This window comes from Leishmania major, chromosome 31 (genome assembly GCF_000002725.2).
Source record: "Leishmania major strain Friedlin complete genome, chromosome 31".
In the NCBI taxonomy this organism is placed as follows: domain Eukaryota; phylum Euglenozoa; class Kinetoplastea; order Trypanosomatida; family Trypanosomatidae; genus Leishmania; species Leishmania major.
Window position 1 is genome coordinate 884,061 of NC_007272.2, and position 15,869 is coordinate 899,929.

The 15,869-nt window shown below is 57.9% G+C and overlaps 2 protein-coding genes and 1 non-coding gene across 3 annotated transcripts; all 3 read right to left on the reverse strand.

Moving 5' to 3' along the window:
- Positions 1–1,794: 1,794 nt before the first annotated feature.
- LMJF_31_1850 (hypothetical protein) lies at positions 1,795–2,100 on the reverse strand (the record flags this gene model as incomplete). Its single annotated transcript, XM_001685119.1, has 1 exon — positions 1,795–2,100. The coding sequence occupies one exon, from the start codon at positions 2,098–2,100 to the stop codon at positions 1,795–1,797; it is 306 nt and encodes a 101-aa protein (XP_001685171.1).
- Positions 2,101–3,083: 983 nt separating this feature from the next.
- On the reverse strand, positions 3,084–3,603 carry LMJF_31_ncRNA2. Its single transcript, XR_002460986.1, has one exon. It is a non-coding gene (non-coding RNA).
- LMJF_31_1855 (hypothetical protein) lies at positions 3,284–3,742 on the reverse strand (the record flags this gene model as incomplete). Its single annotated transcript, XM_003722327.1, has 1 exon — positions 3,284–3,742. One exon carries the CDS (start codon positions 3,740–3,742, stop codon positions 3,284–3,286), a length of 459 nt encoding a protein of 152 aa, XP_003722375.1.
- Positions 3,743–15,869: the final 12,127 nt, after the last annotated feature.

Sequence of the window (15,869 nt, forward strand, 5' to 3'; positions counted from 1 at the left end):
TTCCCCTCCTTTCCCCTTCCCCACGAGCTTGCACACGCAGAAGAAGGCTGGGCGCAAGGGGGGGGGGAGGAAGGCATGAGGTGAAAAAAAAGATACGCGCACCTCGCGCGCACGCAAGGCCCACAACAACAACGAAAAAGAAGTATGGAAAACAAATGCGTCCTTCATAGCGGAAGGCTGCGTGACCATAAGGACGCCTTCATTAACGGCCACCACCCGGACAGACGCGTCGCGCATGCGAGCCGAGCAAACATGCGCACGCCTACAGAGTTGCACAGAGAACCAACGACAGTGGGACGAGCACACAAGATGGAAACGGAAAGGACACGAAAGGCTGACGGCGAGAGAAGAGAGGAGAGGCGCATCGCGCATTCGTCTGCGGCGGATCCGCAGGCCTCGCTCCCCACGTCCTACAAAGACGGCGGCGGCTCAGGATGAGCGGGTGACCGGGTGGTGGTGGTGCCGCTATCCGCTCGCGCCGTTGACGGCCACAAGGCAAAACAGTGCGTTTGATCAAACAAATGCACGTGCCGCCCATCGCGAGGCGCATTGCACGCACCCCCTCCCTCCCTTCCCTCCCTCCCCCCTCCCAAAAGGCAGGAGGTGGAAGATGCGCAGCAGCCGTCGTTCGTCCCTTCCTTATGTACTGCACAGCGTCCTTGGCCTTCAGTCAGGCGCTGGAATCCCTCGTCCACTGGTGCGCCGCTTGCACCAGCGGCGATGCGCTCACTTCCCGTACCTACTGCATCGTGGGCCGTTGCGGCGGATCAGGCGAAAACAAGCTACGCACCATTGCCGCTGTGGACTCGCTATAGCAACGTAAGAGCTCGGATGTACCCAACACATCCGCATCCGCCACCACGCGGCTCCGCACCACCGCGTCGCTAAAATCCCTCCGACGTGCCTTCATTAACACCGCCAGCTCTGAGGCAGTGCTCAGAGGTCGGCCGTCAGCCGCAGTTGCCCATTTCCAACATAGTTGAGGAACGACGGCTTCAAGGGCTATAAGCCCACAGCAGAACATTCCACACGCCGGAGTTGGTGATGCCTTTGTTGTCCTCAGAAGGCTGATGTAACACGCTCACGACAGCTAGAACAGCTTTCGTGCCAGTGGCCGGTTGGCAGATCGGCCTGCCAGACGGCAGCGACCATCGGCACTCACCACAACGTTGCCAAAGTGAAGGATCTCACGTGCCAGACCGTCGCTGTGGAAGAGACAACGAACGGAGGGCGATCGGCACCACCAAATTGCACCACACGTATGATAGCTCACCGCTCCGTTGTGAGTCGCTGCTCTGCCGTGGCGCTCGGCTAGGAGCCTGAGCGCCGAAATGAGCACCAAACCTCGCCTGCCAGAGGTTCGACAACCACGAAAAAAGGCGGCAGCGGGAGCATGCTCGGGTATCGTAGCCTCTGCATCCGCTTGACAAGATTGCGAATGACCACGTCTAGCGTGATCGTTTCGATGACCGGGCAAATAGTGCGGTACAGACGGTATAGTTCGCAGATGAGATCGCACCAGCGGAGCCAAGATTTGGATTTTGATGGTGCCGCGCGCTCTCTGGCGATTGGTTGCCAAAGGGACTTGCGAGGTGCTAACAGAGTCCAAGGCCGCCACCTTGGCTGGAGCCTACGACTCAACGGTGATCGGTGCGACTGATGAATGCACCGTGTCCATTGGCGCCAGGGCAGCACCCCTCCTGGCCTAGTAGGCAGACATCGAAGGGCATGCGTGGCAGACTGACACGCTGCTCATCACATAGCCTCTGCACTTCAGCGCTTGGGTTTCCGCGATCAACGCGTCCAGCGTGGGAACCATCCCCGCGAACTGCGCCCACACCGAGAATGTCCGCACACCCCTTGCAGAGCATTTCGTGATCCGCTGAAGAAGCCCCTGCCGCCGCTATCGTTGTCCGCGCACAGCAGCGTCGCCGTCTCCTCCGTCATGGCCACGCGCACGCCGATGCGCTGTGGCACGCGGCCCAGATCGCGCTGCACGTCGCGGCCAAGCGCCACCTGCAGTGTCTGCTCGCTGCCGGCGGGGCGGTACTGCCCGCACGTGAACATGCTCGTGTCCAGCAGCGCGCGCACGTTCGGCATGGCCGCCGCGCCGGATTTACAGGCAGACGCGCCTGGGAGCACAAAACGAGGGCCAAGGCTGCGCGATGCGATGGTTGGCTGCTGCGCGAGGTGTGGGAGATATGAGGGGGCGGAGCCTTGACGAATCTGGTAAAACGCACGAGACGCAACGTTCCTTGGGCCGCGAAAGGGCCCGAAACGTCGGCCGTGTGCGATTCCGCACGCCAGCACCTCGTGCGTGCATCGCGTGCGAGCTGCGGAGAGTCAAACCGCTTTCTTTCATCCGCGTGCCTGTTCTGCCGTCGACGATGAGCCGAGCCCCCGTCTGCAGCCCCGGCCGGTCACAGGCCCGACCGTGGGGCGCGAAACAGCCGTAGAGATGCCAGTGCAGACATGCGCCGACTCAGCCACCCTGAGCGTGTCCCCTGCCTCGAGCTCTGCCCCTCATGTGCATCGTGAGGATGTGCTCACTGCCGCAGCTTGCTCCAACAAGACGCTAACCACAACCTGAACGCCCGCATCAGTAGCGATACATTGTGCTGACCCCTCTACATCGTAGGCACCTGGCCATGCCACGACCAGAAGTGGCTCGGTATTGGCAGTAATAAGAGGGATGCTTGGCTTCCCCACAGAGAGGTGTGTGTTTGTGTGTGTGTGTGTGGGGGGGAGTGTATTGGACGCTGATGCACCACGCACTGAGAGGTATGGGCCCCCACCATCAGTGGGGCGAGGTGCCAAGAGAGATAATGAGAGCATGGGAGCGGAGGGGGTGAGGGTTGGGGTGGAGTGGCTCCATAGCAGTGCCCAGGCACACAGCAGAATAGCCAAGCGGCCGAGTGCCGACAGAAAGACACACACACAGACACACACACAGGCAGAGAGCGGGTCCGCGGAGACACGAGGAGGCCAGGCACGACGCATTATTTCGATGCGACCGCTGTCCGCACCGCCTGACCAAGATGCAGAGGTGAAGGGGTTTCACGCTCGTGTGAGTGAGAGAAACATAGCAACAGAATAAGAGGCGCATCGGCTAGTACGTGCTCCTCCGCCGGCCGTATGCCGTGCCCGGGGAGGAAGAGAGGCGAGCATAATAAAATGTGGGATCCTGCGACGGCCTAGACAACGCAGCAGCGAGATGATACGAGGAAGACCGAACATAACGGGCACACTGGCCGGAGACAACACGGAGGCGGACTAGCAGCGTTCATCTGAGAGCTGGATCTTCTTTTCCTGCATCCACTTCCGCTGCTGGCGACAACTCCTCCAGTGCTTTTTCGAGAGCAGCGGCACTAAGGTCCTCCTGGCGATTCATATACGTTGACTCGCCGTAGTGGACTTGCTCTGGCAGCACAGGCATGTACCCGCTTGCGCCCGGTACAACGGCACCCTCACACGGCTCGTTGAGGTTCGTATTCAGGTCCCCGTCGGCTCCAAGAACGATGACGGCTATGGGAGCCGTAGCGTCCCCGGAGGTGCGTGTTCTGCGCCGAGAGCTTCTCGGTTGGCTACCGGAGCGTGCGGCGGCTGCCTGCGCACGCTCTCGGGCCTCCAACTCCTCGGCCCGGAGCAGCGAGCGACGTTCGCAGTAGTCGAAGCAGGCATGCAGGCAGACGTACACAAGCCACAGGAAGATGATGATCAGGGTATCGCTGTCTGTTGCCATTTTGTATGCCCTATCGACGATAAGGGTGCTCGCGTGACTGCACTGTGGAGGCGACGGGATAATGCGCAGTGCTGGTGAATGACAGGACTCTGTCTTGGGTGGGGAGGTGCTGCGAGGAGGAGGACAAGGTCTCGAATTGGCGTGCGACCAGGGGTTGCGTTGGTGGAGGGCGGGGAGGGTGGGCACAAACAGCGGAGAGGGCGAGGCTGCTCGAAAGCAAAGCAGTAAAGGTAGGCAAGGACAGCAGGAAGAAACGAGCCCGGTGAGGCACCGTGGCGAGCCTTTGGTTGTGCGGATTCGAGTGCGTGTGCGTGAAACCCTTCGTACGTATGAAGCGTCGCAAGGTGGGAGGATGACGTGGAGAAAGAGAGAGGGAGAGAGAGAGAGGGTAGACGGGCAAGACAAAAAAGAAATGCCGAGCACGTGCGAGGTCTGATGCGACACCATGAACACATTGCTATCCCTTTTGTTTTTTTGTTCTTCGTCTGTTGCTTAAGTACCTGATGTGATCGCATGGAGAAGTTTAACGGCCTATACTTTCTGTACCGGACTCGTAGCAAGCGGAGTGGTGCCGGTGCTGAGCTGTGGCCTTACGGTGGAGGATAAAGGGTCATGGGAGGAATCAGGCAGCGGTATCCCGTCTACCATATGCTCAGCAACAGCGCTGTGTCGTGAGGCTGTTGAGGGACACGCCACCTTCTCGGACAGCTTTGCGGCGCTCTCCAAGAGAAGACGCTGCACAGGCGATTCCCTCCTTTGGTGACTACTAGCCATGCGTAGACTGTGCGGATGCTGGTTTTCGATTTCTCTTCTGCTCGCACTATCCCACCGTGCTAGGCAAACGCACGAATACACACACACAGACAGGCAGAGGCCCTCACCCTCAACAACGAAAGGCAACCCCAAACAGGCTTGGGAGATGTCTGCGGCATCGCAGTCACATCCGATACGCACATTACCAGCAGACGCGCAAGCCCTCCCCCAAAAAAATCATGTTTAGGAGCATGAAACCCCGAGAAGATGGGAGGAGACACCATTCCGTCTCACGCGCACCCTCCTCTACACGAGAGACGTGAAAGTAAGTGCAAATTCACCCCTCATATATATATGTGTATGAATAAAGGAAAGGCAGAGGTGAGCAGCGGCGCAGGCGTAGCAGTGGCGGTGCATCGTTTCCATCTCTCACGTGGGGAGGGAGTACGGGCTAGTAGAGCCGCCGTGACCGACACTTGCGTGAGCGAACACCACTAGAGAACCGGCCAGCGTAGGGCCCACTGACGCATAAAAGAGGCAGACAGCGTCGCGCTGCGGCAAAGCCACACTCCACTGGCACCCGGCAGAGACACTCATGACGGCGCGTGACCACGGCTGTGGCACGCACCATGATGTTTGTACGCTCGCTCGGCTTGCTTTTACGATATGTGGGAGGAGAAGGAGGAGGAGGGGGTGAGCCATTGCTGTACTCTGACTTAGCCAGACAAGGAGTTGCTGCTGTTTATAACGACTGCTGTGAGGAGGAGCGCGTGTGCGCGTGTGCATGAGTTGGAAGATGATCAAGAGCAGCAGAACAGGTGCAGAGGAGAAACAAATAAGCAGTGGAGAGGTGCATGGCAGCTAGCGCAAACTCGACATGCAAGGCACAAAGGCCTAATCTAACAGGAGGCGAACAACACCCAACGAAAATAATAGAGATTATCAACACCAAAACCATCACCAGCAGCAGTCCACGAACTCCAGAAGCAGATATCCAGCAGCAGAGCACCAGATATCACAATTGCACAGACACGCGCACACAGAGAGAGAGAGGGACACGCTCTCCCAGGTGCACGGGAATCGAGAGAGAAGGCGAAAGACAGGCTGAGAAGCGAGGTGCCCAATCAAGGTGGCTGCACTACTTGCACACATCACGATCGTCCCTCACACATTTTTGCGGTCGAAAGCTTTTTGGTGAGATCGTTATCGGGTCGTGGTAGATAGACGGCTTCACCGTACTCGACTGACTCTCGATCGGTTGATGTGGCACTACCCTGATCGCTCGATGCCACCATTCCAACGCACGGCCGCCGACCTACCACGACTGCCATCAACGGCCGCTCGTGACCATAAAGGCGTCCATGGTGCTGCTGGTACACACCGTGGTAGCCGTTCGGGTATTGTGTCTCGTATCCCGCTCGGGGGTTGCCGTAGCTATAACCGAGCATGTTGCCTGACCCCACCGCTTCTGTCACTTCACGGCCTTCTCCGTCATGCCCCTCCTGGCTCCTTCGCAGTATGCAGCTGGAGATGGTGCAGAGAAAGATCGCAAATAAAATGGAGGCGCAGAAAAAGAAGAACGTGAAAATAAATATGTGATTCAACATTGCAGCAGCTCATTGCAGCGCGGGGGGGGGGAATGTGGAAGAGGCGTGACAGCGAGTAAGCCGCCAATGACGAGAGGGGCGTGATATATATGAAAAAAAAAACAGCAACAAAAACAAAATATGGAGAAGCTATGGGCGGCGCGGCTGCGTCTCAGCTACGACTTTCAGGGAGCGAACACAACAGGCCTGTTCCGTGCCGCTTCTGCAGCTGTGCGAGCAACACTTCTCCTTGCATGAGCCACTTGCTGTGAGCCCTCTGCTGATTTCTCCTACTCGAGACGGAGGCTGTGATAGAGACATGCATGTCATGACGGAGAGAAAGGGAAGAAAGGAGGCGTGAAGAGGAACAACAACAACACTGTAGAGAGAGGCACACACACAAGCTCACATAGCAGGGTCCTTCACGCAAAAAAAAGTAGCTGCGGGCAAGGGTTCCCCAATCTCTCTGAGGGACTACCATGGAGTCTGTGCATGAGCGCCAAGGGGAAGGAGGACATGCAGATTCCGTTTCCATTTGATTGGACGACAGACTCGATTCACCGCTGGAGCGTGCCGTGCCTGCAGGGACAGGGAGTCGCGGAGGAGGAGAGGCGGAGACGCAAAGTACTAAATTGACACGCTGGGGGGGGGCGGGAAGAGAGGCAAACACAGGGTAGAGAAGGAGGTGCACGGAGATGAAAAAGGCTGTGTGCATCGGCTCGCGGATTGTGGAATAGAACCTCCGGTCATCTTCGCATACGTGCACCGGGAACCGTGCACAGACACACACACACACACACACACACCGATATATATATAGAGAGAGAGAGAGGATGTAAGTGCACCAGCAGGCACGTTCGCCCCTTCCATACAAGACTGTTCAGGGGCGGCGGCCACAGCGGGAGTCGAGGGGTGGCGAGGCCACACACAGAGAAAAAAAATCAAGCAAGGCGAAGAGGCGCACAAAGACCATCCCCGTCACATCTTGCAGTGCCGACAACAACAGGAAAGAAGAGGCGACGCTCCGCAGCGGAGCAGAGGTTGCCGGCCCTCACTACCCTTGCCGAGTTCGCGCCAACCGGGCGGCAACATCTCCGCCGATCTCCGATTCTGGAAAGACCAACGATATCGACGTGACACCTTTGTTGGAGCGCCAAGCGGCAGGGAGAGAAGGACTCTACGTCGGCTTGGAACGCACCACCGAGGGGAAAGGGTATGATATGGGCGGCGTGACAAGGATCACTCTGACACTGCCGCATACTCTTCGTACCGTCACAGAGAGAAGCGGTGAACCTACGACTGCGTTGTCTAATAGCTGCGCACTCACTCTTGAGCTTGTGCAGCAATCACTGTCTGACAGGTGTCCGCCACTGCTACTCCAGCGAACCTCACGCTCCTCTTGTACGCCATAAAGGGCTGCGAGCCGTTGGCCTCCACCTTTTTCTGCAACAGTTACTCCCTCTGCTGTGCCCACAGGTTGTTGTGCGGGCGTGAGCACGAGTGCGTGACCTCGCCCCAGCGAGTTAGCGGCTGTATGCTGTTGCTGCTGCAGTTCGCCAGCGTGTGTGTATGGGGGGGGGAGGACGTGGGGTTGTTGGATTCACGAGCGCACTAACAGACACCCCGCACAACTGAAGTGTCCCAGATTCGCGCGTGCGGCGCTCGCGGTTGTAGGCTCCAAGCTCCTCGGCGCGACGACGATCATTGCTGTGTATCTGTCGAGAGAGTCGAAAATGGACAGAAGGATGCTTCGCGCGGCACCAAAGACTGTCGCAAGCGCACGAGTCGCGTAGTTCGTTGCGATGACGAGGGGAAGGGGTGGGGGGAGTAGGAGAAGACGGTCACAACAATGGGCTCTGACGGTGCGTGCCGGTGAAGCACATCGTGTTCAGAATAGGGAGCGCGTAGTGTAATTTCCAACAAAGGAGCACGCTGCATGTGCTTCAGCGATGGTGGTGTGCACGGCACGACGCTCCGCGTTTCTCCCGTGGGAAGGCGTGCTGGAGGAAGAGATGTGTGTTTCCCTTGTTCGGCCGCATAAAACGTCACAGCCGACGCTGCATGTCGGCAGCGTGAGTGGCGAGGAGAGCGCCGAGGCCAGGGAGGGGAGGCGAGGGGTGTCTTTGTGGGACAAACCTGCATGACTGATGCGGCGCTCACGCGTACGCTGGAGGTAGACACAGACGAAGGACATACTCGTCTCGCCTATGTGTGCAGGGATCACTCGCATGCACCGAAAGAGAGGCGAGGTCACAGGTAGCGCAGAAAGCTCACTACGCATACCTGGCCGCTGAAATGGTCCGCACCGTTCAATGATGCAGTGTAGGATGACCTGCCAAACGTATGCAGATCGGTGCTGCGAGTTCATGAAGAGGAGTTGTGCGTGTTTGAGGGAGAAGGGAGCAACGCAAGAAGGAGAGGTATGGAAACGTGCGAGGGGGGTGTGCTGGGCACACGCGGCGTGCTGCGTGAGATGCTGGCATTAGAGCTGGCTCCGTAGTAGGCGCAAAGCACCCCTGTCCCCCTCCTCTTTCCTGCACTACGTTGCTGACATAGAACACAGGAAAGCAGTGTGTGTGTGTGTGGAAGGGGTGCTGGCCCCATGTGCTACTCATGCTCGCTTCTTCGCCCTCACAAAGCTGAAGAGGGTTAAGCGGATGTCATGAGTGTGCTGGGACTGACGATTGAGTTTCTGGATGCCGCCACTGACCGTTGCCGGCAGTCGAGTAGCTGCAAATGAGGTGCAGAAAAACAAAAGCCAAGGCGTAGAGGTGCAGGAGGTATGAGGAAGCGGAGAGGGGAAAGAACAATGTAAATCGATGAAGGAGGAGAAAGAAAAACAACAACAACAGCAAGAGAACTAAAAGAAACAGAGGAGTGCCCGCCTGGGAAGGTGTCGTGAGGGGGGGGGGAGGGGAGACGGCGACGACGACGAGGGCGAGGGCACGCGCGATGTCCGGAAAAGAAAGAAAAGGGAAGACCACATTTTCGAAAGAGCAGCACTGGGCCGGGGCGGGGGCTACATGCACCCGAAATATGGTGTATTGCTCAGCATGCGATCGTTGAAAGAGACATGGGGAGAGAGAGAGAGAGAAACAAACAAAGGAGTTTGCGGTTTGCGGCCAGAAGCATTACAGACACACACACACACACACACACTCATCAGACTTATTGAGACCCAATCAACGGCAGTCATACCTTGGATAACCCCCGAGTGGCAGCTCATAAACGCATAGATTCAAAGAGTCACGACTCATGGATGCATATAGTGTTGACTCACACACGCCGGCGGGCACAACGCATGAGGAGGCGTGCGGCAGCTGGACGCGAGAATGGAGGCACCGACACGCGAAAGAGGCACGCGCGGGGAACCACACGAAAGGCAAACATCTCTATTCCCGAGGAGTGCAGGCGACAAGAAGTGACGTAAGTCAATTTACAGAAAGCAACTGCAATAGCAGAATGGTTGCTCCAAGTCAGGGGAGGGAGGTAGGGCGGGGGAACGGAGAAGAGAAGGGGGATGCAAGGCGCCTGTAGCACTGCGAACGCAGGATGTCCTCGTAAGCCGCAACCCAATCACTCCTCCTTCTACACGCCTAGCGAATGCGGAAAACGGATCAGGAAAACAAACAAACAAACCAAGCAAGCCACGGAGCTGCACATGAGGAGAACACATCAGCATACAACGCAGACGCGACAACATACACACACGGAGACCCCGAACAGCCAGTCACTGCAGCCCTTGCCGACTACTACTTACAATCACAGCATGCATAGCCAGGCTCAGCTTCCGTAAAGACGGAGAGGCCGGCACCGCCTTCCTGAATACTTGTGTTCGAGCGCGGCTCCACAACGGCGGCTGCCTCCGTTGAACGGGCGATATAGTGCGCTCTGCCATAGATGTTATCCATTTCTTCAACCCGAATCATGTTACCGTACTCGTCACAGCAGTATCCGTCCACCACGATCAGCGCGTCGTCGTTGTGCGTTCTCGGCTCTCTAGACCCGTTATTGTGCCTACGCCGTTGCCAAGGTCGACTGCGAGCGCTAACTCTAGTGCCTTCTGCAGGACCTCGCCGATCCCTCGAGGAGGAGCGGCTTTCAGCATGCGCGTGACGCCACGGCGCTGCAGACGCAAGGCGTGCCTCACCACTAATATTGTCACGCACGAGGCGCATGGGCGCTAGCGGGTTCGCATTGATGAAACCGATCGGCCTGACGTTAGCCGCCATAGGGTACGAGCGACGGCGTCCACTACTGCGATTGCGGCTCCGCGACGTACTCATTCCATCGATGCGAGGAGGAGCCGGCATTGCGCTGCCATCGGTGTTGCTTTCGATGCTGCCGTGGGGGAAGTTAAGTTCGCTGCTGTGGCTGGAGTTGTGCGACCCGAGGCTTCTCTCGCTTCCGTTTGCGCGCGTGCTGGCGCTTCGTCGACTTCTTCGATTACTGTTGTGTTGTTGCCCGCCATAGGGGAGCCTAGTGGAGTGAACCGCGAGTAGCGTATCGCGTCTGCCGCGTTGAGCGCTATGTTCCTCTCTGGGCGTGATCGGTGAGTGCGTCACCGGTCTATCGACCGTATCGGAGTTTTCGTAGTTATAGTACGGTGGGTCCACCCTGCTATGCACATGAGTGGCGAGCTGCTCTGGACACCGCTCTCCCTGAGCAGACACAACGCTATAGAGGTGCGCTTCGGTGTCGCTACTTGTGAGGGTGCTGGAATCGTCGTCGTTCACGCGGTTCACGAGTATTGTGGCAGGTATGACCGATATCTCATCCTCTTCCCGCGGCAAGCCCGGTCCGAAGAAGCCGGGCTTGCACATGCGTATAATAGAAAACGTGACCAAGATAAACAACACCGTGAAGCAGGCGGCTACCCACACAATGTAGGCGACTCTTAAGTTCAACATTACGTGCAGGAGAGAGAGAGAGACAGAGAGACAGCGCAGGAGTCTACATGGAGAATGACGAATGAGCGTTAACGGTGTCCAAATTCCCGGATAGAGCACCTGCAAGGAGACAACTTCACCACGCCACTTTTTGTCATCTGCGAGTTAACGGAACGGAACGGAAAGGGATGACGAAGGCTCCGCGAAGAAAGGCACAGGGGGCGGTGGCGCGTGCGTGATCGTCAGCGTACGGTGGGGAACGAACGAGAAGGACGACGCGATTTGAGGACGCAACAAAAAGCCAAGGAACGATCGGTATGCTACACGAGTGAGAGGGAGGGGAAGGGAGGGGAAGGGAGGGGTGCTGATAAAGCGCGCGAGTGTTGGTCCTTGTGCTTGGTGGCGCGTGCGTGGTGGCGGCACACTCGCAGTGACGCACCCTGTGTGGCGCGCTCCGTTCGCCCTCGACGGCAATAACGGCAACACGCAAAAAAAAAGCGAGCAAGCAAAGGAGGAGGGATGGGGAAGGGCGCAGCGTCAACACTAAGCATGCAAGGAAAATAACGGGACGTGTGCAGTGCGTAACAAGACCGGCAGACAAATGGAAGAGAGACGATGAGGATGATGTGCGTTCGAGCTCGCGGGTGGTGGTGGCCGTGCTGCGGCGGTACTGCACCTCAGCTGAGGCGCACATGTGTGCGAAGCGTGTGCACGCTCCCGATGCACTTGCATCTCGAGTGAGGCCGGCTTTCAGCTTAGAACACGACACCACCTTGCCGTTGTTCGTTACATGCTTCGGAAGGCGTCGCCGGAGAGATGCGCATCCGCGAGCGGTCACGTGAGCGTCACAACGGGCGGAGAAGCCGTTCACCGACGCGTGCGGGCCATCACGTCGGCGAAGTATGACGGGCTCACGTACGCCAGCTCTTCTGCGTTCTTTTGCTGTTGAATTTCCAAGCTCGCTTCCGCAAACCAAGACAGGGGTATGACACGAAACAAGTGAAGGGAGAGCCGATGGAGCTGACACACAACAGGATGCGGAGGCGTGCATCGACGCATGAACGGCAAGACGTGCGGATGAGAGAGAATAATAACAAGGTAAGTGCTTCTTAATGCGAAGCACACCAGTTGACAGACACCCACTCACACACTCACGCAGACCGCAGGAACTAATCAAGATTATATCATATATATTAGTAATAAGCAGAAGCATCATAGTTTGCTGGAATCGAAAATAGACAACGACAACGAAAACACCAACGGCACTAAGCGACGTTCTGCTGGCTGGAGGAGGAGGAGCGTTAGAGAGAAAACAAAGGGGAACCAGCCAGCCAACCAAACAGTGGGGGTGGGGTGAGAGCGTTGTGGGGTAGGCGTGTACCGCACAGCGTCCATCAAGAGCAAGTCCCACACATACGCGTATGCGATCCACACGTAGGAGTCAGACCAAACCGTTCAAGGAGAGAGAAGAGAAAAGAGAGAAGGAGGCCCGCATGCGCTGGCGGCAGCGGAGGCCGCTGCGGCACAGATTCCACACGTCCTCACGCCCTCACGCCCTCCTCCACCCCCTCCCCCCAACCACCGCAAACACACATACATACACAGATAAAAGAAAAGCAACAACAACAGAAACACATGCGTGCACCCTACGGCTCTCGGGCGTTCTACTTCGTATGCTCCGTCCCCCCTCCTACCCAAGGGTCTTCGGACACTGACACGGGTACTCATTCATGTGTGCGATTCTGCACAGGTCTAACAACAAGAAGAAACATAGCGTGCGTGCGGAGAGGTGCAGCGAGAGCCACCAGAAAGACACGCTCGCTGAAAGGGGGAGCAGACACAGTTCTGCGGGTGTGGGATAGTCACATAATGAGAGTAATCGAAGCTGCAGCTCGAAAAGAGCAGCACTGCAACACCAACACATGGGCCAACGTCGCCTCACGTGCATGCACACTGCCGAGCAGAGGTGTACCCTCAGTTCGAGTCCTTTCCTTTGTCGAACATGCTGCTGCGGCCCTGGCTGCTGTCTGTCGGTTCTGGTCGAGCCTGCCAGTGCAGCGGCGTCGTATACTGCGGCGGGGGAGGGGTGAGATTGGGAGACATCTGCTGAAGAGGCGTAGCAGCGGCACGAGACACGTAGTCCGCCTCGCCGTACGGCGACTCCGCCTCGGGGCGGCTTGCAGCTCGATTATTCGCCGCCGCCGCGCCATCAGCGGTACCGTTGCTGGCACCGTTGGCGTCCGCCACTAGTGCTTCAGGGAAGCGCTGCGGGTGGCTCACGTCACCAATTTGTGCCCCTGGCGGGGCAGCGAACAGCACTGTGGCGGGCACGGCTTGTTGCGTGTCGCCATGCGGGAAACCCCCGGCATAGTTCACGTTAGCCGCTCCGGCTCGAAAGGCGCCTCCGTTATAGCCACCAAAACCTTGCGGGTACTGCTGCTGGTAGTAAATCTCCTGGTAGAGCCCCGGCACCGGGCGGGACGGCTGCCCAGGAGCATCAGCGGCGCCTCCAGCGTTGTTGGCGCCGCCTTCTTCAAAGAGATTGTAGCGTCCGTCGAGGGCCCCCTCCTGCAAGCGTTGACGTTGCCGCACCTTGCACCCAATGCAGCACGAGATGCACAAGAGCAGGACGGTCACGCCGAACAGTAAGAAAAGGAAGTACTCTTGCATCGCAGTTGCTGCTGTGCTCCTCTCCGAGCGGTGTGTCTGGGTGGGCAGTGGGCCGCCGCAGAGCTACACCGCGATAGAGAGAGGAGCAACAAGAGATGGGGGAGATGCGGAGCTGCGCAGAGGGTGAGGCCGCAGCCGAAGTTACCGCTAAAATAAAGGACACTCACACACAATGCTAAGCAGCTGAAGGGCACGCCACTGGTTTGTTGCTGCGCACTAGCATGGAAGAAAAAGGGGAGGAGGGGGGGCTGGAAGGAGGATGGGCCAGGTGCCAACGCACCTGCTCAATTTCTGCAGTAGGGACTCTGGCGAACAGCAAAGAATGAGGAGGAAGAGCGAGAGGAGGGGGTAGAGGCAGATGAGCAGACAGGGCATGCTAGAGAAGACAGGAGAAACAAGCATCGAAGAGCAGTTCGGTGTGTGTGTGTGTGTGCGGGAGGGCATGCCAGCAGAGATTTCACTGGAGCAGGCGCGTCGTCTGTTTCGGGCACCCAAGTCGTTGCTTTCACTTTCTACGATGCACAGCAGCGATGTATCTTTGGGGTGGCAGATACTCCATGCGCGACTGTTTCACGGATGCGAGTGCCTGTTTCTTTCATGCGCTTGACCCGCTCGCACAACGAGTTACTGATGTGCGTATATGGCTTTGGGGTGAGGAGGATCACATTGCTGGTTTTCGTGTTCGTCTCCTGCCTACGCTGGTCCTTGTGGGGTGCATCAACAGGTGAGCCACGGATTCCCCCTTTACACAACAGCCAGCATGCACAAGAAGTCCATGTGCAGAGCAGGGGAGCGACATCTGTGCAGTGCCATCAATGCGAGGGAGGATTGCAAGAGAAAGGAAGGGGGGGGGGAGGAGGATGGGCGCACGTTACCAAAGATGGTGGGGACGCTGTGGAAGACGGATCGTGCACAAACAGAGAAAACCAAGCTGTAGCGGTGATGTCGCTGAGGCGGCCGTTGCGTGATGTTCGCTGGCGCGATGTCGCCGTCCTTCTGACGGTTCGCATCATGCAGCACGGCTATCCACACTTACGCAGAACAGCTGCGAGAGACTGGGTTCCGGGATCGTTATAGTTGCCTTCCTTGACGTGCAGCTCATCAGGGGGAACACTCTAGTATGTCGCAGCGCTGCGCCCAGAAGCCACTTTGCTTTCCGTGTCCTGTGCGCCTCCACCTTCCCCTGACGTTGCTCTTGTGCCTCATCCTCATCAGCGCCACCATGAGCAGCAATATCAATCCGCAGCCGGCCTTCAGGGGGCGGGCTCGCAAAGGCAAAAATGCTTACAGCGGCCTCAGCAAAGCATGGATGAAGATCCCGCGCCCGAAAACGGTGTCTGCCCTGCACCCTCGACCTGCCAACAAGCGTGGTGAGGGGTTCCGTGCTATGAGGCACGAGTAACGCCGCTGCCTGTGCCAGATGACGCGTAAGGGCAATGCGCTGGAACGTCGTCCCGAGTGCGAACACCTATGGCTCACGGGCCATCATCGCCGCCACCACGCACCCTTTGTGGCTCTCCCTCTTTTTCCTGACTGTTCTGGGGCTGGCGGCGAATGCGGCAAGACCAGAAGACCCTGATCGTAGTTAGGAGAAGGAGAGAGTCAAGAGCTACACCGAGAAATCCGCATCTGATATCCGGCGGAGTGGAGCTGGAGGCTACTTGTCGTCGGTGCTGTTTTCGTGGCCGTGGCCGATGCCGATGAGGGCGGTCGTGGTACGACTGTAGCAGAGCGAGACGTGTAGCACATACGGGGGCCAAAGGGTTGGGAAATAAAAAGCTGGACTGCCGTGACGAAGGTCGCAGAGGTGAGGTGTGATCGTGCTGTGTGGTCTCCCGATAGAGGAGCGGTGCGCAACGCGCTCTCCTGAGAAGACGCTACTGCAGAGCGGGTCGGTGGAGGAGAGGGGGGGGGGGAGAAGTGTACGCTGATTCGGCAGAGCGATGCAGAAGACGTCGGTGGCACAGGCGAGAAAGCAGGAGGGGAACAAAGACAACGTGCTGGCTCACAGAAAGGGGTGCAGGAAGCCTTATGCAGGTGCACGCGCGCAGCTGCAGCAGTGCTCCTTCGCCGTGCATGAGGGAGAAGGAGCGCGTGTCGTTGCAGGTGAGGGGTTTCGCGTTGGAACAAAAGGGAACGGCCAGAGAGAAGGGCGCGGGGGCAAGGATGGTGTGTATGTGGGGGGGGGGGACGGGGGAGTAACTAGGTAGAACTCGACTCGACGGATAC